Below are 21,977 nucleotides of genomic sequence, written 5' to 3' on the forward strand. Positions count from 1 at the left end.
TCACTTTGCATGGTACTGCAGGACCATAAAAATGCTCTTTCAAGCAGAAACCATGTAGTGATCTTAAAAACCAATAGGAAAAAAAAAATACAATTCGTCTGCGACCTTTAAAATGTTCTTGTCAAAACATTAAAAACTCTTTAATTGTTGGAAAATAAAAATAATCATAAAACTAATATTTATTTAGTACACAGAAATTTAAAACATTAGAAACATTGAGAATTAAAGCGTTCTTTTTCTTTGTGCAAAACTCATCAAAAAGAGTTTGAAAAGTTTTTGCCTTCTTCTCATGATGTAACCTAAGATATAGAGAATCTTTTCTAGGCCTTGGTGAGCTCTCATATTCCTTTCTAAGTTTGGATCAGCTTCCGATATTTTATCTTTTGTACCTAAATGTCATGAGATTCTCCATAATTTCCTTTCCTTTGGGCATTTTTGCCAGTGTCACTTCCTCTGGGACATCATCCTTGGTGTCCCAACCACTTTCCATACTTATGTTGGTACATTTTCTTTCCGGAAGTTCCTGTGGCTGCACGTCTAGAGTCATGGACAGCAATAGCGTCAACACTCCCACAGTGAGCTATTTCTTTTGTAACTCCATTTACATTCACTTCAAATTCTTCAAAAATCATGCCAATTTCTGAAACAATGAAGTAAGCCTTTACCTGCAGTAAAAGGATCTTATTCAGTCTTATAATTACTGTTCTCTTTCAATGTAGCACCCAACTTCAGCACTTGGCCTAAATGCTCGTTAAACTGATTAGGTATGTGTTTTCCTCATAATCTTCAATCCAAAGTAGAAGTAAAATTTCTGTTTCCACCACTTAGTGGCTTTCTGTTCTGAGTGCAACTTAAACAGTCTTGAAGCCACTTTACCTTGTTTTTGTTCGATTCATCACACTTTTTCAGTATTGTTAACTCAGTGCTTCATGCGGTCCAGGTCTTGTCCTATCTTCGGTCTGCTGTCCCCATTTTCAAATCTCCTAATCACATCCAAGTTTACTTCCAGAATTAGCATTTTAAATTTCATTGCTGCACTTTCAGCTTATTCCATTATTCGTTTTTGTAAAATATCACACAGGTTTATCACTGAGAGACAAGGAGATGACTCAGCTCCAGACTTTGCTGCGCATAAACTGAATAACTGGTATGCAATGGCCAACCATCAACAGACTTTGAAAGAAGGAGTTCGGTTGGTCACTGATCCCTATGTGGGTCTGTTATTTATGCAGGGATCTGTGGGGCTAGCTGTGAAGTTTATGTTTTATGCAATTGTAGTTAATGTACAGTGTAACTAAAATTTGAACCCTTGTTATTGGAGGACTTGTGTTATTTAACTAAACCATGGTAAATAAAATTTGCACACATCAGAACTGTTCAAAGCAATGACTGACTGCCTTACTACCTAATGCAGAGATTATGTAAGGGGAAAGCAGAAGAAAACCTAGAAGAGAACCCTGAAGAAAACCAAGATTTAAGGAATGGCAAAAGAAGAGAAGCCTGCACAATAACTTATAAAAAGTGGCCAAAGAGGTAGGAGGAAAACCAGAAGCTTGTGGTATCACACAAAGCAAGGAATGAGATATTGAAATTGCATTTTCTACTTCTTTAAATCAAAATATCATTTTCATCTCATAAAATATGCCATTTTAAAGTGTACAAGTATACTCACAAGTATACAAGTATATTCACAATATATAAGTATATTCACAAGTTGTGCAACCATCACCACTATCTAATACCAGAATATTTTCATCATCCCCAAAAGAAACCCTGTACCCATTTGTAGACCTCCCATTTCCCCTCTTCTTAAACCCTGGAAACTATTAATCAACTTTTTTTTTCTTACAGATTTGCCTACTTAGGACATTTTACATAAATAGAATTATACAACATATGCCCCTTTGAATCTGACATCTTTCACTTAGTATAATGTCTTCAAGGTTTATCCATATCAGAGCATCTATCTATACTTACTTTTTATGGCTGAATAATATTCTATTGTGTGGATATACAACATTTATTTATCTATTTATCCAGTGATGGACATTTGAATTATTTCTATTTTTTTGCAAATGTGGCAATGATCATTTGCGTAAGGGTTTTGTGTGAACGTATGTTTTCAATTTTTGGGGGGGATATACCTAGGAGTAGAATTGCTGGGACATATGATAACTCTAACTTTTTGAAAAACCACTAGACTATTCCTACAGTGGCTTTACCATTTTATATTCCTATAAGCAAAGTATGAGGGTTCCTTCATTTTTTTCAAAATCTTTAAAAAATCTTTTAAAAATATATGGATATTTCCTCTTATTTTATTCTGTTTGTCTATTTTCTCATTTTATTTTACCAATCATATTTTCTTCTTGTATCTTTGACTTCTATATCCCACATTTGGTGAAGTTACTTCTACCTGTGCAAATAATAAATTTTCTTCATACTGCAAATCATTTATGGTTTTCCTATCCCATAGTGTATACAATTTATTTAAACTATGCAGAGCATAAGGTGTCTCATATGTCTCAAGTCATTTGTCCAAGCTGTTTATAACCACCAAAAACATTTCCCAAGTTGGTTAAATATAGATAAGAACCCTGACTGTATTTACCTTCCTTTCCTCTTCAATTCAATTTATTTAATTCAATTTAATAACTTTGGATTTAAAACCTGCCTAATAATCTTAGTGGTAGGTGATGCAAAGTGAAGAAAATCACCTTTTACTTTAAAAGAAATATCTGTGTGTCCCCCACCATTGGACCCTCAGAACCTTCACTGAGGGATCAGCCTCCTAAATTTTCCTTGGATTTACTTTCCATCCTCTGGCATGTGTGAACCTTCTTAATGCATCTATAGTATCTGTTGCTTCCTACATTCCACACCTATCGACATAATGCCGTTGATGTAGTAGACCAAAATGACGTTCTATAGAGCAGTGAGGTGATCAGAGTCCTCAAAGACTAAATTACTGAATATGCCTCAAATAGAATATATCAAGGCAAGTTGTTTCTGGTGTTCTCTGCTTATTGGGATAAAGAAAAAAAATTGTCAGAACAGTAACTGGATACCAGGAATCAGGACTGTGTTGACTTACTCAACTATAGAGATCCTGTGGCATAGCACCTACATTTAAAATCATCACTTGTTTAAATTTAATGTAACTTGCTGACATTCTCCAAGACCCATCTGTCACCTGCATAAACTAAAGAAGAGGTTTTTTGGTTTTGTATGGGGATAGCACAGGAATCATTACCTGCATTTGTTAGCATATGAATTCATTTGCTGGAAAGAGATCCAAGGTTATACAGGCATTAACAAGATGAAAATTTGTTTCTCACTAAAGTCCTTGTATAAGCAGACTAGAGCTGGTGTGGTGGTACTATCAGTGACCCAGTTCTTTCTGTCTTATTCTCACACTGTCTCTAGGGATATACCTCGGTCTGCCTTCCAGCTGGCACAAAGGGGAAAAGGAGAAGGGGTAGACACATCACTTCATTATGATGGCAAGATCCAGAAATTGCTGTCATCACTCTCACTCATGTACCATTGTCCAAAACTTAGTCACATTGCCATACATAGCTATAATACGGCAGGAAAATGTAGACATTTCTCCAGAGAGGCTATTTTTCTAGCTAACACCTGGAGATGTTACTTCTATAAGAGAAAAGGGGAGCACCATTGGGGGACAACTGGTAGCTTCTGCCATATCACCTTACACCTCTCAAACTGGTGATGCTGGTCTAATCTCTGCGATCCCCTCAGTGTGCAGCTTTGCCCTGGGTAAGGTTAGTAAGCTCAAGATGCTTTACTTGACTCTTTGTTCCATAATAACCCTCGGTGGGTGGGGGGAGGGAGGTTAGGGAGCCAACCTGGATATTCAGTCATCTGTGTATGCAGGAAATATGGAAACAACCACAGTGTGGGTTGCAGACCCACAGGTACCACTAAAACAGAATTAAGCCCCCAAATCCAAATGTCATGTCACTTTCATACGTCCCCATTCTGCTAGGTAGATAATAGTGACATCCTAGACTGTGTTACTTCAGAGTCAGGGACCAATAATCCCCGAAAGATCCAGCTATTTCCCTTTTCCAAATACCCAGTTACCTTGGTAAATAGTCAAAGATCCTTTTGGAGAAGGCTGAAAGATTTATAGGATGTGCTTGTGATAATGTTACAAGGTCTTCCTTCAAGGTTGGCTGATTTCCTCTAGATTCAAAGAGCTGTGGGTTTGGAGTGGATTCAAGTGTGGGAATTAGGTGAGCAGCCATGGTGATATTTGGCGACTTATGATAAGCCTCTATTAGGTTTTATCATTCATTTATTATTATTGTTATTATTATTCTGACCTAATTCATTCCTAGGAAATCCCATGGAAGTTTAAGATACCACCAAGGAATTCTCTTTTAAATTACCCCATTCACCCTCCAGCTCTGCTACACATTATGGTAAAAATTGCACTTTGCTTCTGATTTTTCTATGAGGCTCCCTGACCTGTTGCTGTAGAACCTGTCATCACAATTGCTATCAGCAATTGCCGCTCAACAGTAAATCACCCTCTTTCCTTCCCACCTGAAGGGGGGCTTTTAAAAAGATATTGTTGGTCCCAAAACAGTGTACACAGTGCTTCTGGTCATAGACAGAATGAAGAGGTAATCAAGAAGGTTCCAGATAGTGATGAATTCACTCTGACCTTTTCTGCTTAAAACTTTGGATTGCTTTTTCTTATATCACTGCAACAAATGTTTTGCATCTCAGCTTCATGCCATGTAGGTCATTTTTGAATGTATATTTTAGTCACCCTCTTAACAAACATTGAGAACTATTCCCGGGGACTTCACTAGCACTTTGGATCCAGAATGACTAATAATTACAACAATATCCATAAATTCAGTCTGATCTGAAGTGGCATTCTATCCTCCCTAGACTAGTATGTTCAGAATCTGTTTCCACACATTTGCCAGTCATTTAGGAAAATAACAAAACCTTGCAATTATTTACTGGCCATCTGGGCATGCCATTACTCTTGTTTCACCTGAACCCTGCTGGGGTCTGACACAGTCATCAATGAGAGGCAATGAGAAGTGGGAGGAGTGGGACAAGAACAGAATTTCTACTCTCTTGCACGCTGAGTACTTCAGGCAAGCTTATACGCAAACCCAGACCAGCCTCACTGGGTATGTCAGGAGGAGGTGCTATAAGTTGGACATAAGTTGGACATAGGAAGGCTCTCAGTATAATTTGAGTATTCAGAGTAGTTGGAACCATCTCAGTCCTCCCCAAAGTTGCCATTACAGTTTTCAGTTTTTGCTCTTTTATGAAAAAAAGATCTGCGGATGGTTGTGGTGAAATATTGAGAACCTATAATGGTTCTCAAACATTAGCATGAGTCAAAATCACATTGAGGTCTCCTTAAAACCTAGATTTCTGGGTTTCTCTGTCAGTAATTCTAGAATGAAGCCCAAGAACTTCCTTTTCTAATGAGTTCTGGCTTGGCGCTTATGCTGCTGATCCAGGGACCACATCTTGGGCACTAATGCACCATCTTGTAATTCAACAACCTACATTTGATATCTGGTTGTATCGTTCTGTAGTTACAGATGATTGGAGTTTCGTACAGAGAAATCAGAAATCCCTAGCTTTTGATCGTCTTTTGACTTAGTCATGTTCTTTCCTAAAGTTATTCAGTGTACTTAATGGCAGACAGCCCACCTCCATGCTCTTCTATTCCTGAACTCCCATAATGGTTCACTGCAGTAGCCACTCAGTGTGGCATCATTCCCGGTGATCACAGGTGAAAAGTTAACTAATCTTTTGCTGGGTGCCATGGATTACTGTCATCTCTTCTTTTAAAAGCTCTAACCCAACCACATATATTAAAAAAATTTTTTGATCACATATTCCCATCTTCTTAACATTCTGTTGCCCGTAAACCATTCTGGTACCAATTACTATACAGGGAAGAGTTTTTAATTACAGACAATATGATCAACTCTACCTGGAGTCTGTGCAAATGGATTTCATAGTGGTTATAGAAAATTCACAGAAATGATATGAGGCCTGACGAAAAACTGGAGCTGAGATTCTAGGTGTGAGATCCCAAACTATATCACAGAAGAAAAATACTGCCTCTCTAGAGTCAGAAAGCTGACAAATCAAAAAGCCACCACCGCATCTGCTGGCTTCACTACATTGCACCAGAATTTGTGCCAACTGAATAAATCCCCTGTCTTCTGACTCCCCCCCATGTAACTTTGCTCTAAACTCAAGCCTAGTGCATATGATTAGCAAAAACACATCTGGGGAGTGTAGAAAACATTTTTAATGTATTCCTTTGTTGTGGCTCTCCAGCCTTCTCACTCTACAAAAGCATGCAGAAAGGGAGTGAGATTAGGTGCTGAGTGAACCAATCCATAGTATCTGTTCCAGGTAGAAAGTGCTGTGTGTAATTTGTATGACTGTGCTTGGCTGGCTAAAAGAGAATAGGCACTGAGAGGATCATAATGCTGACGGGAAAGTGGAACCAGAATATGGTGGGCCACAAAGTTTTCCAAAACGTCATACTTAATTAAATTGGTAATCAACTAATCTGAATAAAAGTAAAGGGTAAAAAGTAAAAGAGCTTCACCCTTTTCTAGATATGTAACTTTGAACCAGATACTTAACTTCTCTGTTTTCTCATCTATAGAATGCCAATAATAATGAAAGTAATAATACCTATTCATAGAGCTGTTAAAGATAAATGACATAACTTTTCTATATCATTTAGCACAACCCCTAACACATACATACTAGTTTAATACTTATTATGAGGTATAGAATCAGTTTCAAAATTCTTGAAATACTTATAAGTGTAGGATATTGATGGAAAGTCTCACCTGAACATATATTTTTAATTAATCAAAACATTGAAATCCCTACTCAATTTGGAAGAAATTGAATTTTTTCATAGTAGTGTATCATTTAACTATTGCTGCCTGGAAAACTAACCCAAAATGTAGTAAATTAAAGAAACAAACTATTATTTTTCATGTATCTATGAGTCAGCTGAATGCTTTTGTTGATCTGGGTTGTATTTGTCAGGATTCTTAAGTAGCCCTCCTTTCTACTCTCATGGACTCTGTTATGCCTCAGATTACATTGTCTCAAAACTAATAGTTTATAGGACTCCCTTCTCTATGTACTAATATTGATGCTTGATTATACACAGTAGTTTTTAGATATTAATATAACAAAAAATAAGAAATTAAGGAAGCCACAACTCTCAAAATCTAATTGCTAAAACTAATGTTGAATTATTTATAAACATAGGGTTTATCATCTTCAAATAGAAAAATAACATACCTGGTTATTTTCAATGAAAGAATTCTATTGCATTCAGAACATACACAATTTGCCAGTTCAATGCTAAATATTAAAAAACAGTAAGTTCCCAAAGACTATATACTATAATTAGGCAACATTTTCCCTCAAGTGGTGGTTTGTCCAGACACGCAAGAATAACCAGAAAAGTTATCCATGAACTGGGGGAAAGCAAGGCTTTATTGACCAGATCAGGGACTAAATGGGAAAAAGAGTTCAAGAAGACACACACACACACATATGTGGAGAAGGGAGCAAATGGAGGATATGAGTGAGTATATGTGTGTATGTAAAACTAGGAAACACTAACATTTAATGTATAAATAACCCTGAAAACCACATCCAGTGTGTTTTCTGAAATAGACAACTTTTACAGCATGGTTTCCATGAAACTAACAATGACTTTCTTCAGCGAAGGAAAAATGGAACTTTATTTTTCTGCTTTCCAGCCATGCATTTGATGTATCTGCTTATTAGCTGCCCAAATTGAAACACATGTATTATTGACTTTCTGAATCTTTTCATGTTTAGAAACTAAGAAGATCATCAATAAACTAATTACATTAACAAGCGATGCCAGGTCCAAGGTTTCCCTTTGCTCTCCCCCCATCTCCATGTGAAAGTATACTCCTTTAGGCAATGTGTTTGCTAAGGAACAAGGGCTGAGTTGCAATTAAATAAGATTGTTTTTCTGAATGAAAAAGAAATCTTCAATTCTTTGTTAAAGGCTAAAGTAGAAGCATATTAAGTAAGGATTTCTTATTTTGAACTAGGTAGGTCCAGAGCCAAAACAATTTGAACTCTTTAAGGAAAACAAATTTTAGTGTAATTCTCAGATAATGGGCTTTCAGTGACAATGATTATTCCTATGATGTGGAACAATTTATCTGTATGATCTCCTCCAACTTGATACATTTTCATCAGTTAGTTTGCCTACAAAACTTGGATGGATAAAACTGACTAAATTACTGGCTACCATTCTACCATTCTTATTTCTAGAAAGACTCAGCAATTTATAGTACAGTTGTATTTATTAATGTTATTTTTAGATTAATTAAAGGATTAAACTGAAGCTTAAAACTGTTTGAAACAAAATTAAAGTGTGTGTGTATTTATAAAACATAGCTTATAAATAAATCTTGGTCATATCCTTTTTTTTGGTACAATGTAGTAGCTAAAATGTACAAACTTTAGAGTCAAGTAGACCTGACATGGGGCATATTACCTGACGTATATAAGCCCAATTTTTCTCAGCTGTCAAATGAGAATTATCATTGTTGTTAACTCAGTGCACTTGGAATGTCTTAAGTCCTCAATAAATGTGTGCTGTTGTTCTATTACCTGCTTTGCAAAGTAGGCAGTACTATTAGATTGTAATTTTTTAATGGGTTCATAAGTTCTTATTGAATTAAATTAAAGTCAGTATGTTACTTCTGAGGAAACCAACAATATTCATCCAAAGTTGTAAAGAATCATGGTTTTTGGTGGCCATTGGGTATTTCGTGTGAAACTAGGTTGTAGTTTCAGGGTAATCTTTCTAACTCTATCGAAATATGTCCACTAACTTCCTCTGCAACCAGCCTGGTTCAAGTACATCATCTCTTGCAAGGAAAGCTGCAACAGCCTCCCTTTGTTTGACTCACCCTTTATGTAATCAGATTTCTATACTGCGATTAAAATGGTTGTCTAAAGGGGCACCTGGGTGGCTCAGTCGGTTCGGCTCAGGTCATGATCTCGCGGTTCAGGAGTTTGAGCCCTATATCGGGCTCCATGCTCACAGCTTGGAGCCTGGAGCCTGCTTTGGATTCTGTGTTCCCCCCTCTGTCTGCACTCTCCCTGCTTGCACCTGTCTCTGTCTCTCTTTCAAAAATAAATAAACATTTTTTAAAAAACTTAAAAAAAGTGATTGTCTAAAAATGTAAGTCCTACTCAAGTTTCATTCAACTGCTCCCAACAGCTCAAAGCTCTTCAACGGAAAGCAGGCTCTGGGACCTGTCTTCCTTTTTGCTACCTCACTTCTTACAATTATCCCTCCTCTCCTTAGTGCTACACTGCATATTTTTAGGTTCTTAAACTTCCTATGCTACTCTTGCCTCAGGCCCTTTACATATATTCTTTCCCTTGCTTGGAAGACTGCCCCCCATCAGCCCCCTTCACTGGGTAACATATTTCTCATTGCCTCAGCTCTGCTAATGTGGGGAGCCCTCCCACATCAGTCTTTACCAGGTTCTTTTGTCCTCAGGTTTATGGACTAGTGCGTTTTGTTTTCCTTTCCTGTGCTTTATTTCAAGTCTGATGGGAACACACTCACTTGTGAGTCAATCTTATTAAAGTCCTATTTCTTTCACTAAATAGAAAGCTTTGAGAAAGCAGAGACTAATGTCTGTTTCCATGTGCTCTGTATGCCTAACACGTAATGGTAGCACGGTGCCCGCCACATAGTGGCACTCAATATAGATTTGCAGGATACATGTATTAGTGAAGCAGGCAGTTTCCGGAAGGAAAGTAATGAAGAGACAAGCTCTCCAAAAAATAAACTGAAGCAACTTTAGAGCCTTTGCATATGTCCAGCTCTGGCTCTGTACATAGCCTCTATACCCCAGCATTGTGAACCAACATGAAAAGATAGGACTTTTTTGCCCCATCAGAGATGATCAATCTTTTCCACATCAAGCCATATGAGGTAGGATCCAGGAGTGAATGTAAAAGAGAAAAAAAAAACACATTTGGTTTAATGGAGGACTGCTTTAAATTATATCTCCTTCTCCCTACTTATTATTATTATTATTATTTTTAGTTCCTTGAAAAATAAAGTTCTCCGCATCCAAAATAAATAGATAAAAAGACCACAAGATTTGTGACTTTCTCCTTGTGCCATCAAAGCATTTGAAAGTTTCAGTTAATGCTGACCAGAGACAGAGCATCCCAAGAGGCTGGACCCTCTTCAGTCCCTAGCCACATATACCACCACCTTAGGACCAGTCTCAACAGTAGTCAGAGAGACTGTAACCTGCATAATACAACTGCAGCAGGACATGGTTCTCCAGCCTCCATCCAAAATATATTTCCCTTAGGCTTATTCATCTATGAATGTCAATACCAAGTACTCATTTTCTTTCACTGTACCTTGTTACTTTGCAAGTGCTCCAGGTAGAGGCATAAAATTAAGTAGCATCTCTCTCTTTTAACCTCTTAAGAAGTATGAACTTACAGATTCCTTTCACCAATAAGCATGGACCAGAAAGAGTATAAAGGTGCTTCGAGCACCTGAGGGACTTGGAAAGGTGTCACCAGTAGCAAGAAAACAAGAACATGTAAAGGGTTAGTGTGGGGCAAAGCAGATGCCAGGGTCTAATTTATAATCTTGGCAATATCAGCTGTAATCTGCCTCATCAAATTAAACCATCATCAAGGAAAAGAAAAAGAATTATGTAGAAGCACATATAGTTACAAATGGGTAGAGGAAAATGTGTCTTGCATCAGGCAACTGTGGATGCCTCACCTCACAGCTTCTCACCATATGTTAGGATCACCGGGGTGGCCAATTCCCTTCAAGATGACTCTCAGCATTCATACTCCTCCCCCCTGATGCTTTTTTTTTACTGATGCCTATTTTTCTTACAAACTAGCTTGCCTGCTTAGGAAAGGAACCAGCCAATGAGTATGAGTGATAAAAGTCTCAGATCAGACCATCTCACTAAGAAGCAAAGATCTCACAGGAGGAAAATAGACTGAGGTGTTTATCCATAACCTAGGAAGTCGTTTTTAAAATCAACTCCCATGACAAGTAGATCCTTTTATGACATCATTGTAAAATGCCTAGAGCTTAGGCACATTTGTGTCATTTGGGTATGTATATATGTGTTTAACTATTTATCTGTTTATTTATTATTAGAGCCTAACTTCATAATCAGATCCTCCTGGTTGGGCCCCAAAAGTGGCTTGTCACTGAATGAAAGTAATTTCCCATGGCAGGTGCTCCCAGCAGGTGGCTGCTCACAGTACCTGCATCAAAAAGGTAGATTTAGTCAGAGATTTTATTTTAATATGAAATCTGTATTGCAGCCTGAGCCACTACTGGGTGATGTGCCAAAATTCATGTCTGCAGCATGATTTATTATGTGAAAATACCACAGAACTAATCAGTGGAGTTACTAATTAATACAAATCTGCATTTTTTGCATAAGCAATTAGTGCAAGGAGAGAGCAGTGAAAGAGGAAGTTTGACTCCTTTAATCTCAGTGCCTACTCAAGCAGAAAGACCCACCAGGGCCAAACTCCAAGATCTACATTTGGAATTTCCCCCTTTTGATTAGTTAGAGACATAAAAGGTCAAATTATCAATATTTAATTCATATGAAAATGTATTTGTTAAAGAAAAAAGGAAACATTTCATTTAAAGAAAGTGAGACTCTAGGTGTAAATTCTTGTATCAAAAATAATGTATTTTCCATTTAAATAAAGTCTGAATATTTTATAAGGATTTTGATTGCTAATAATAATGACATTTTAAAGTTACATCAATAATGGGGGAGGGGTTTGTGGCATATGTTTCTAAGATGTTTAAACCACCAAGGTGCTTGTTCTTCTGAGTTGTATCTCTAGTAGACTTTCCCAGTATATTTTGGATATCATGTGTATTAAGACACAATATTCTAAATCCAGTATTTAGATAACGTGGCTCACCAAATCTGAGTAAATAATGCCATTTAACTTCAGTTGGTTTATTCCCCCATTAATTTAATAGAAATTGTTTATAATATGAAATAAGTTGAGAGTTGAAAGGGTGATGGTGATGGAAAAAGATTTATATCATCAATAAAATGTACACTCCATACAATAAAAGCAAAATTTAAAAAATATTTTTAGATGCTCTATTATTTCTGTGCACAGCAAATTTAAGAGTTCACTTTGATTTTCATGCTGTGTGGCAAATAAGCACAACTATCTTTCTCAAAGTTACTCAGTCTATCATTTCTTTGTTTCAGACTCCCTAGCTCAAATGATAATTTAAGTCCTTCCCTCGCCTCCCTGGATTTCTAGTTTTCCAGGAAACTTATTCTGAAAAGAAGGTGGCTAATTAAACGCAGATTTACAGGGCTCTCTCATTAAAAGTTCAGATGTGGTGGTCAATGTTTTTGCGAAAGAAGGCAAATAGGAAAAAGCAAAAGCTGCTGAAAGGTTTTTTGTTTTTTTGTTTTTTTTTGTTTGTTTTTTGTTTTTGTTTTTGTTTTTTTTTTTTTTTGAATCTTAGTACCGCGAATTTCAAGGCCAACGAAGTGGGAATTGTCCACGGTGCTGATACCTTGAGGAAACTATTTTTCCTACAAGCTGCCTGGGGCTCTAAACCTGGCTTGCCTGGCTTCTGTGCAATCCAGGAACTTGCCCGGTCTCCTCCCCCAACCCCGAAGCAGCCATTGTTCAGGGCGTCGTCGGTGTTTCTCTGCTCTCCGTACCCGCAGCAACACCCACTTACCCGGGATTGTTTGCTTGTTGCTTTCTTTTAAGGCAAAAGTAGGCGCTTGTCAGCTACCCAGCCCTGTGGTCCCCTTTAGACCTCAAGCTGTTCCTCAAGTCTCACAAAACAGACACGCACCCTCCTTTTACCCTCCCCACCTGAGAACAGAAGCTCCCACAAACACACACTCATGCACACACTCACCCACATTTACGCTCACGTAACTCAGACACACTCCCTGACACATCACATATACATTCACACACTCATTCACATACATACAATCGCACACGCTCATTCACACAATCTCATACACTCATACTCAGATCCACACACACTTGTACGCTTAAGCACACTCACACGCATAGCTTATCTAACGCGCCAGGCCTTGAGCATTCGTGTGGGTGACCTACGCTTGCCACAATGCTCAGAGTTGCTTTGATTTCGCATTGTGGATGTGGGTGTTGGATGGTTTAAGGAAAGCCCCTCACTTCTGACGGAAAATCAGAGACGAAGTCCCTTGGAGCCCTACAGGCGCCAGGAGGGGAGCTACCCAGGCCCCGGCGGGACAAGGAGAACGTAAATAATAAATAAAAGAGCCCAGGCAGGCCGAGCTGGGGAAGCCCGGTACTAAATCACTTCCCAAATCACAGCCGCGTTGTGCTCCATCCAATAGCTCTAAGCGATTTGAGGGGTTGGGGGTTGGAATCAATTTTTTTTTCCGTTCTCGCAGGTGCAATATGAATCAATTATCTTAATTAAGATTATGCCGCAAGCCCAGGAGATTTGGGGAGGACGGGTTTTGCGCTCGGGGCGACGGCGAGGCATTTTAATAGCTTCTCTCTTGCTCCCGGCTTTCCCCCGCCGCCTGCCTGTCGAGCCCGGGCAGCTCCAGCCTCTGGCCAGGACCTAGGCGCCCAGTGGCCTCCCTGGAGGCATAGGCGCAAACCTGGCGCCGCGCCGGCGATCTGGAAGGAGCCCGTAACATTGTCCTCTGCCCTCCCAAGGGCCTCTGAGCTGCCGGGCCTTTGAAAGACCTACGTACAGCTCTCTGCCCTAGGGCTTCTTCGGCCCCAGCGCCCTATGGTCTCGCCCGCCTCTCAGTCTCCCACCACCTCCCACCTCTGGAACAGGCTCAGGCCAGAACACCCCTTTCCTGGGAGGGGAAGGGAGAGGACGCGAGGGCCACTCGAGGTCGGTGGGGCCACCCGAGCCACACTTGAGTCTTTCATGGAACGCAAGCCTCCCTTTGCAAGCAGCAAGCATCTGTTTCCGCGAGAAACAGGTCACCGCCGGGATCGGCGGTCCTGCCCCTGCTCTTTATCTAGGCCCCGCGAAAGCGTTGAACACCCCACCCCCACCACCCGCCGCCCGCTACACGCTTCTCACTCCCCTCTTCCCGACCACAGGCCTCCTTCTATCCCCCTCCCGTACACGGTGGCACACGCCTCCCTCCCCCCATTGTCCCCGCCCAGGCCACAGCCCCCTCTCCCCGACCCCAGCCACAAGCATCCTCCCGCCCTCCTTCCCGCCGGCGCTCCTGCTGCCGCTTTAACGGCCGGGACCGCCCGGCCCGCGCCGCGCGCTCCAAGCGGGGACCCGGGGGGCGACAGATTTGGGGCATTGCTCGAGGGCAGTGAGTCATGAAAGCGGCTTTTGTTACCCGCGCGTGCGGTTCGCGTGCCGCTCAGCAGCCTGCAGCGCCCAGTGGGGACCGGAGCTGGAGGAGTACCGCTAACGGCAGCGCGGGCAGAGAAGAGAGACGGGGCGAGAATTTAGGGAATCGGGAGGGGAAAAGTGTGCAACTGTCGAAACAAAGTCCAAAGAGGGAGAGGAAAATAAGGAGGCGGGGTCGGCGACTGTGCCTCAGTCCGTCCTTTTCCAGCGTTACCGCCACCACTGTTCTCTGCCCCCACTCTCTCGCGCTGTCCCCTCTCAACAAAAAGCACCTTAATCTAGGTCTAATCTGCACTCCTCCCTTCCCCGCCTGACTACTCGGCTGCCGCCTGGGGGAGGTCCAGCCACACTCACTGGGCGCCAAAATTCCCTCGCTGGGGGATCGACGTTCCCCGCGCAGAGGAGGGTTTGCACCCAAGCTCTGTGGGCAGGGAAGCTCAATGAGAGCCACCGTGAGACCGAACCTCGCCAGGATTCTGGAACATCCCGGAGTAGCCTTTTCTTTGTACACATTCCCAGGCCTGGGGAGACGACGGGCAGTGGGATTAGGGGTGAATTTATTAGAAGGAGAGGGAAGGAACGCGTCTAATAATTCCTGCACTTTGCGAATTTGAGTCCAGGCTGGAGAAACACCGGGGTTCTTTCCCGCCTGGAACATCTGGTTCCACCAAGAATCTCCTGCATTCCACAGGAAGTCGCAAAGTGAGGAAGTTTCTGCTACCCAGGGGGAAGAGGGATCCCCTAGGTCATCCCCAAGTCATCTCTTGCATCCTCCCCCAACATTTCCCCCGAAGCTTCTCTAAGACAGAGGAGTAAGATCTAGGGCTCGAGTTCCACATCCCAGCAGCACGGTCAGCACGGTGGGCTAGCCCGTGGGGCGGCTGCCAGGATTGCAGGGAGCACTTGGTCCAGCCTGGCCGCCAGTGTCGTGGACCCGCCTCTTCAGGCGGGTAACTTCGATGCCCCTTGAGTTTTTAGCCCATCACTGATGATACAGACGGCGCAGGGGTAAATAATGAGACTAGGCTCTTAGGTGCATTCTTTTATCTTCCTCTGTGCTCTTCGTACACTGACGAGTGCACGCAGAAAAGCAAGACTCTCTACAGCTCTTCTCTTGGAAACTCAGTACAATTCACGTCACGCTTTCCGCAGCGGGTCAGGGCGCACCCCCCCCTTTTTCCCCCTTTCAGATTTGTGCTGGATGGGGAAGGGTGCATACACCACCTTCCAGACACCGGTGATTTCGAAAGAACCCTTTTCCCCTCTCCACAGCATCCCCCCTCTGGTTCCCAGAGGCACCTAGCTTCAGCCTCTCAACCCTGACACTGTTTGCAAACTCAAGGGGCTTTTAAAGCAACTGCCTTTAAATAAGCAATCCAAGTTCGACAAATTCATTTCAGGGGGCTACAGGTCTGGGAGGGATAGGGGTTTAGTTAAGGGAGGATTAGAGATGAAGCTGGTGGTGAAGGAATGGAAAAGATGTAATATATAATGTATGATTCTAAAACATGCCTTGGTGGGAACGAGTAAATAAAGAATCGCCATTTAAACACAAATATGGCTCCTTCAGAATTAGTCTGGAATCTCTGGTCTTTGCCTGACATGCAAGGTGGAGGTGAAGACTCATCAAGTCAGAGTCTTTGAAGTCTGGAGGAGTCATGGCCATTAACCCTTTCCAAAAAGAAGAGAGAGAAGAAATATTTAACATAGGCCCATTGCATCCTCCCATTGAAAAGGCTTGTCTGAACCAAGTACCTATTTACAGGCCTGAGAGTGGGGAGTGCCAGCCTGTGGCACGGAACAAGAGGCATCGGATGAGGGCATCCTTTGCAACAATCCAATGGCCTTGGTTAAAAGGCAGAATCCAAGCATCAGAGGAATAGCCCAGCTTTCACATCGAGAGCTCTAAGGCCAAAGGAGCCAAGGCCTGAGAGCGTGGACTAGCTTGCGCCGAGGACAAGGACCTCTGTGGGGAGGGAGGTTGATGTGTTGAGGGGTCTCCAGGGACAGAGGCAGCTGAAGGTGAGGGCACGCCAGGTTGCATGTATGGTGAGGTAGAGTGACAGGTACTGTAGAGGCTGGGAGTGAGTGATCCAGGTAAAGAGGCTAGAGGACTAGCATCAAAGCCGAGTGCACAGATTAGGCCGTTTTTATATGGCGTACGTTTTCTTAAGGGTTTGATGGAGAAGAGGAGAAGCCACCCTTTGGCGCCAATAAGCAAAGAGTCTGCCAAGCGGGGGAAAACAAGAGATGGACAACTCAGAGAGGGCAGAAAGTCTTGGTGCTCAGAAAGCCAATGTCTGGGCGCGGCATCCTACGGAGTCAGGACGCTTCACTGAGCGCCTCAGTCTCCAGGCTTCGGCCTCTTTCACCTCCGCCCTACTTTCCGCCCCTACGCAGGCCACTCACTCCGATCTAAACCCAGTCTACGTTAGCTTTCCCGCTCCCTTCCCTCAATTCCCCTCCCCCCTTGCCCCCTCTCCCTTCTGCCGCCTGAAAGGGTTAATCTCTCCTGCGGGTAAAAACAGGTCCGCGGAGTCTCTAACTGGCGACAGATGGGCCACTTTCTTCTGGCCACAAAGGGGCCGGAATGGAGCGCTCCGCGGCATACAAATGGGCAGGTCACGTGGTTCCCGGCTCCTGGCTGGACCGGGAAGACCATATGGCGCATGCCGGGGAGGAAGGAGATGGGGCGGGGGTAGGGGTGGGGGAGAGGGGAGCCGGAGTTGGAGGAGGGTGGGAGAGGAGCGAGGCTGAAGGGGCGGGCGGAAGAGAGCGCTCAGCCTGGACGCGTGCGCAGACGCGGGACGCAGGGACCTGCTAGCCGCTCGGCTCCCGGGCCCCGCCTGCGCTCAGCATCACCAACCCGGCTATATAACCTGAGCGCCCGCGCGGCGGGGACACGAGGAATTCGCCCCACGCAGAAGGCACGGCATCCGGAGGCCCCAGGGTTATGAGACCATCACTCAGGACCTACTAACAACTGCAGGTAATTACAACCCTTTCGTTTTTGTTTGGGAAGAAAAGCAGTAATTGAAGACCGGATGTACCTACACATATTCTGAATGTGTGCGTTTGTGAGCGCGTGTATGTGTATTGAAGCGGGCATTCCTTCCCTTGATTGCCCGCAAGTACTAACACATTTCGACTTGCCTTACTCAAATACCCACCGCAGGCTTTCTAAAAAAAAAAAAAAAAAAAAAAAAAAAAAGAAGAAGAAGAAGAAAGAAAGAAAGGAAAAGAAAAAGAAAAAAAAATGTGTTAGTGTTTTGGTTTTGAAGGGAAATTATAGGAGCTATTTTGAATTAAAAAAAAAATAACGCACAGTAACTCTGATTATTTGCTAGTAGTGATTTCAAAGTCCTGAAAGCAAATAACTACTTCACTTTCTCACTTCTTCCAATAAGTAAAAAGAAAAAAAGAAAAGCCCTTGTTACCAGATGTGTTTTGTGTGCATGTATTTTGTGCGCATTGGAAGTGCCAAGTTATTTTTTCAGTGCATAAAAGGGACACGGATACCTTGGTACACACATCCTGAGAAATAATTGTGTTGAGAGATAGTTTAGTTGAGAAAGTGAAAAAAGGTGGAGAAAGGGAGAGGAACCAACTCCTGCTACCTGTTACTGCTCCAGAGGCAGCCAAGTCCCTAGCAGCCACTGCAGAAGCCAGAAATTCAGTTGTCTCACTAAAGGCTTTTTATTTTCTTTATCAGAAGCGACAACTTCACTATTGCCAATCGCTGACCATTATAATTACCCAATCTTTTAAAAAGAGGTTTGAGGCGAACTTTGAAAAGCCCCAATAAAGAGCGGGCGGCTATTTCAATGGGCTGTTTATTAGAGAAGAGCCTTCCGCACCTGATCCCAAGCGCATGGAAGGGTGCTCTGTGCGGTGCCCCCAGCCCTGGCCATATAGCTAGTGCTTTTGTACAAGGTGGAAATTCAGCAGAGGGGTAGTGTTGGGAGGCGAGAAAAGAAAGGCGAGGGTGGCATGCAAGACCCCTGCCCACTTTTGTTGCCAAATGTTTCGTTGATGGTGAAATAATTTGATGGAAACTACTTTTTCTCCCCCATGAATTTGCTCTTCAATCTCCAGTTAGTATAATCGTCTTAAAAATCACTGCCACCGTGAGTAAATTACGTAATGTCTCTTAACTGTAATCGCTAAGTGCCAAGAAGCCAGGGAAGAGAAGGGAACAAACAGAATTGCAATTTTCAAAGTCATCATTTTTTGTGTGTGTGGATTGTGACTTTGAACTCATGCAGATAACCATGAAGTAGTGAAACGTTTGCTCCTTTTCGTGCATATCATCCTGCTACATAATCACCATAAACACACTTTTGCCAATCATTAGAAAACATACACACAGGAGTGCACATACACATATATTTACTCTCTCCCCCACCTCCAGCCCTGCCCTGTCTCCTGTATGCCAGTGGGGCACACACACGCCATTATAAAACAAGCCATTTAACTTTTCCTTAGGGGCATCCATTTTGTAATGAGCTGGTACTTCTCTTCACATGGATTTCTATAAAGTTAGGTAGTGAGTGGTAGCTGAAGGCACAGGTAGTTCGTAAATGTAGCATTTTTCTCCTTTTCTTTCTGTTCCTCTCTCCCCCCCTGTTGAATGTAGGAAATTGAAACATGACCAAATCTTACAGCGAGAGCGGGCTGATGGGGGAGCCTCAGCCCCAGGGTCCTCCCAGCTGGACAGACGAATGTCTCAGTTCTCAGGACGAGGAGCACGAGGCAGACAAGAAGGAGGACGACCTCGAAGCCATGAACGCGGAAGAGGACTCACTTAGGAACGGGGGAGAGGAGGAGGACGAAGACGAAGATCTGGAAGAGGAGGAAGAAGAGGAAGAGGAGGACGGCGATCAAAAGCCCAAGAGACGGGGCCCCAAAAAGAAGAAGATGACCAAGGCACGCCTGGAGCGTTTTAAGCTAAGGCGCATGAAGGCCAACGCCCGGGAGCGGAACCGCATGCACGGGCTAAACGCGGCTCTGGACAACCTGCGCAAGGTGGTGCCCTGCTATTCCAAGACGCAGAAGCTGTCCAAAATCGAGACGCTGCGCCTGGCCAAGAACTACATCTGGGCTCTGTCGGAGATCCTGCGTTCGGGCAAAAGCCCTGATCTGGTCTCCTTCGTACAGACTCTCTGCAAGGGCTTGTCTCAGCCCACCACCAACCTGGTTGCCGGCTGCCTGCAGCTTAATCCTCGGACTTTTCTGCCTGAGCAGAACCAGGACATGCCTCCGCACCTGCCTACCGCCAGCGCTTCCTTCCCTGTGCACCCCTACTCTTACCAGTCGCCGGGGCTGCCCAGCCCGCCCTATGGTACCATGGACAGCTCCCATGTCTTCCATGTTAAGCCACCGCCGCACGCCTACAGCGCTGCTCTGGAGCCCTTCTTTGAAAGCCCCCTGACTGATTGCACCAGCCCTTCCTTTGACGGACCCCTCAGCCCGCCGCTCAGTATCAATGGCAACTTCTCTTTCAAACACGAACCGTCCGCCGAGTTTGAGAAAAATTATGCCTTTACCATGCACTATCCTGCAGCGACCTTGGCAGGGGCCCAAAGCCACGGATCAATCTTCTCCGGCGCCGCTGCCCCTCGCTGCGAGATCCCTATAGACAATATCATGTCTTTTGATAGCCATTCACATCATGAGCGAGTCATGAGTGCCCAGCTCAATGCCATCTTTCACGATTAGAGGCACGTCAGTTTCACCATCCCCGGGAAACGTACCCACTGTGCTTACAGTGACTGTGGTGTTTACAAAAGGCAGCCCTTTGGGTACTATTGCTGCAAAGTGCAAATACTCCAAGCTTCAAGTGATATATGTATTTATTGTCGTTACTGCCTTTGGAAGAAACAGGGGATCAAAGTTCCTGTTCACCTTATGTATTATTTTCTATAGCTCTTCTATTTTAAAAAAAGTAATATGGTTAAAAAAAAACACCACAAATTTGGTGTAGCTGTTTTCAGATCATATTAATTATCTGATCGGGATAACAAAATCACAAGCAATAATTAGGATCTATGCAATTTTTAAACTAGTAACGGGCCAATTAAAATATATATAAATATATATTTTTCAACCAGCATTTTACTACTTGTTACCTTTCCCATGCTGAATTATTTTGTTGTGATTTTGTACAGAATTTTTAATGACTTTTTATAATGTGGATTTCCTATTTTAAAACCATGCAGCTTCATCAATTTTTATACATATCAGAAAGGTAGAATTATATCTAATTTATACAAAATAATTTAACTAATTTAAACCAGCAGAAAAGTGCTTAGAAAGTTATTGTGTTGCCTTAGCACTTCTTTCCTCTCTAATTGTAAAAAAAAAAAAAATTGCACAATTTGAGCAATTCATTTCACTTTAAAGTCTTTCCCTATCCTTAAAACAAAAACCAGATCCACAACTCTTAAGAGGATGAAAAAAAAAAAAAGAGATTTAGTCCCTATCAAAACATATCAATTCAATACATTACTTGCACAAGCTTGTATATACATATTATAAACAAATGCCAACATACCCTTCTTTAAATCAAAAGCTGCTTGACTATCACATACAATTTGCACTGTTTATTTTTAGTCTTTTACTCCTTTGCATTCCATGATTTTACAAAGAATCTGAAGCTATTGATGTTTCCAGAAAATATAAATGCATGATTTTATACATAGTCACACAAATGGTGGTTTGTCATATATTCATGTAATAAATCTGAGCCTAAATCTAATCAGGTTGTTAATGTTGGGATTTATACCTATTGTAGTCAATTAGTACAGTAGCTTAAATAAATTCAAACCATTTAATTCATAATTAGAACAATAGCTATTGCATGTAAAATGCAGTCCAGAATAAGTGCTGTTTGAGATGTGATACTGGTACCACTGGAATCGATCTGTACTGTAATCTTGTTTGTAATCCTGTATATTATGGTGTAATGCACAATTTAGAAAACACTCATCCAGTTGCAATAAACTAGTATTGAAAATCTGACCAATTGTTGCATTCCTTCTTAAAGTGATTTTTTAAAGTATAAATAATTCCTAAGCATAATAGATGCTTTATTCACTGAATTAAAACTAAATGCTATTTGTAGAATAAAATAAAAGTTTACTTTAGCATAGTCTCTAGTCTGTTGATCTTGTTTAGGGAGTCACCAGCTTTTGTAGATAATGAAAGAACCAACTCATATTTCATTACATGGAATATGAGGCTGGGGGGTGGGGTGGAGAGACAAACAGTTGGGTTTTCATTTTTCATTGTTTTAAGTATCTTCACTTTTAGCTTTTTGGGTTTTATTCTTTTAAATGATTGTATTATGATTTTTCCTATTTTTTAAAAAGGGGTATTTAGTTAATTATAACAAGGAGACGCAAACAAGCGCCCTAACTTAGTTTGTCTATATATTTAAAAATACATAAGAAAACTTTACCATTTTCTTAGTGCTTTATTA

General features: G+C 42.1%; 1 protein-coding gene across 1 annotated transcript; it reads left to right on the top strand.

The window, feature by feature from the left end:
• The first annotated feature begins 19,144 nt into the window (after window positions 1-19,144).
• On the top strand, window positions 19,145-20,215 carry NEUROD1 (neuronal differentiation 1). The gene has a single exon (XM_047082426.1). It carries the CDS (start codon window positions 19,145-19,147, stop codon window positions 20,213-20,215), a length of 1,071 nt encoding a protein of 356 aa, XP_046938382.1.
• Window positions 20,216-21,977: the final 1,762 nt, after the last annotated feature.

This window comes from Lynx rufus, unplaced genomic scaffold, assembly GCF_022079265.1.
Source record: "Lynx rufus isolate CCGP_SWC_20201006 ecotype Redwood Valley unplaced genomic scaffold, mLynRuf1.p SCAF_2, whole genome shotgun sequence".
Lineage (NCBI taxonomy): Eukaryota > Metazoa > Chordata > Mammalia > Carnivora > Felidae > Lynx > Lynx rufus.

Excerpts from the sequence above, each read along its gene's own strand:
- NEUROD1 (XM_047082426.1), top strand. The coding sequence starts at position 19,145 with ATGACCAAATCTTACAGCGAGAGCGGGCTGATGGGGGAGCCTCAGCCC.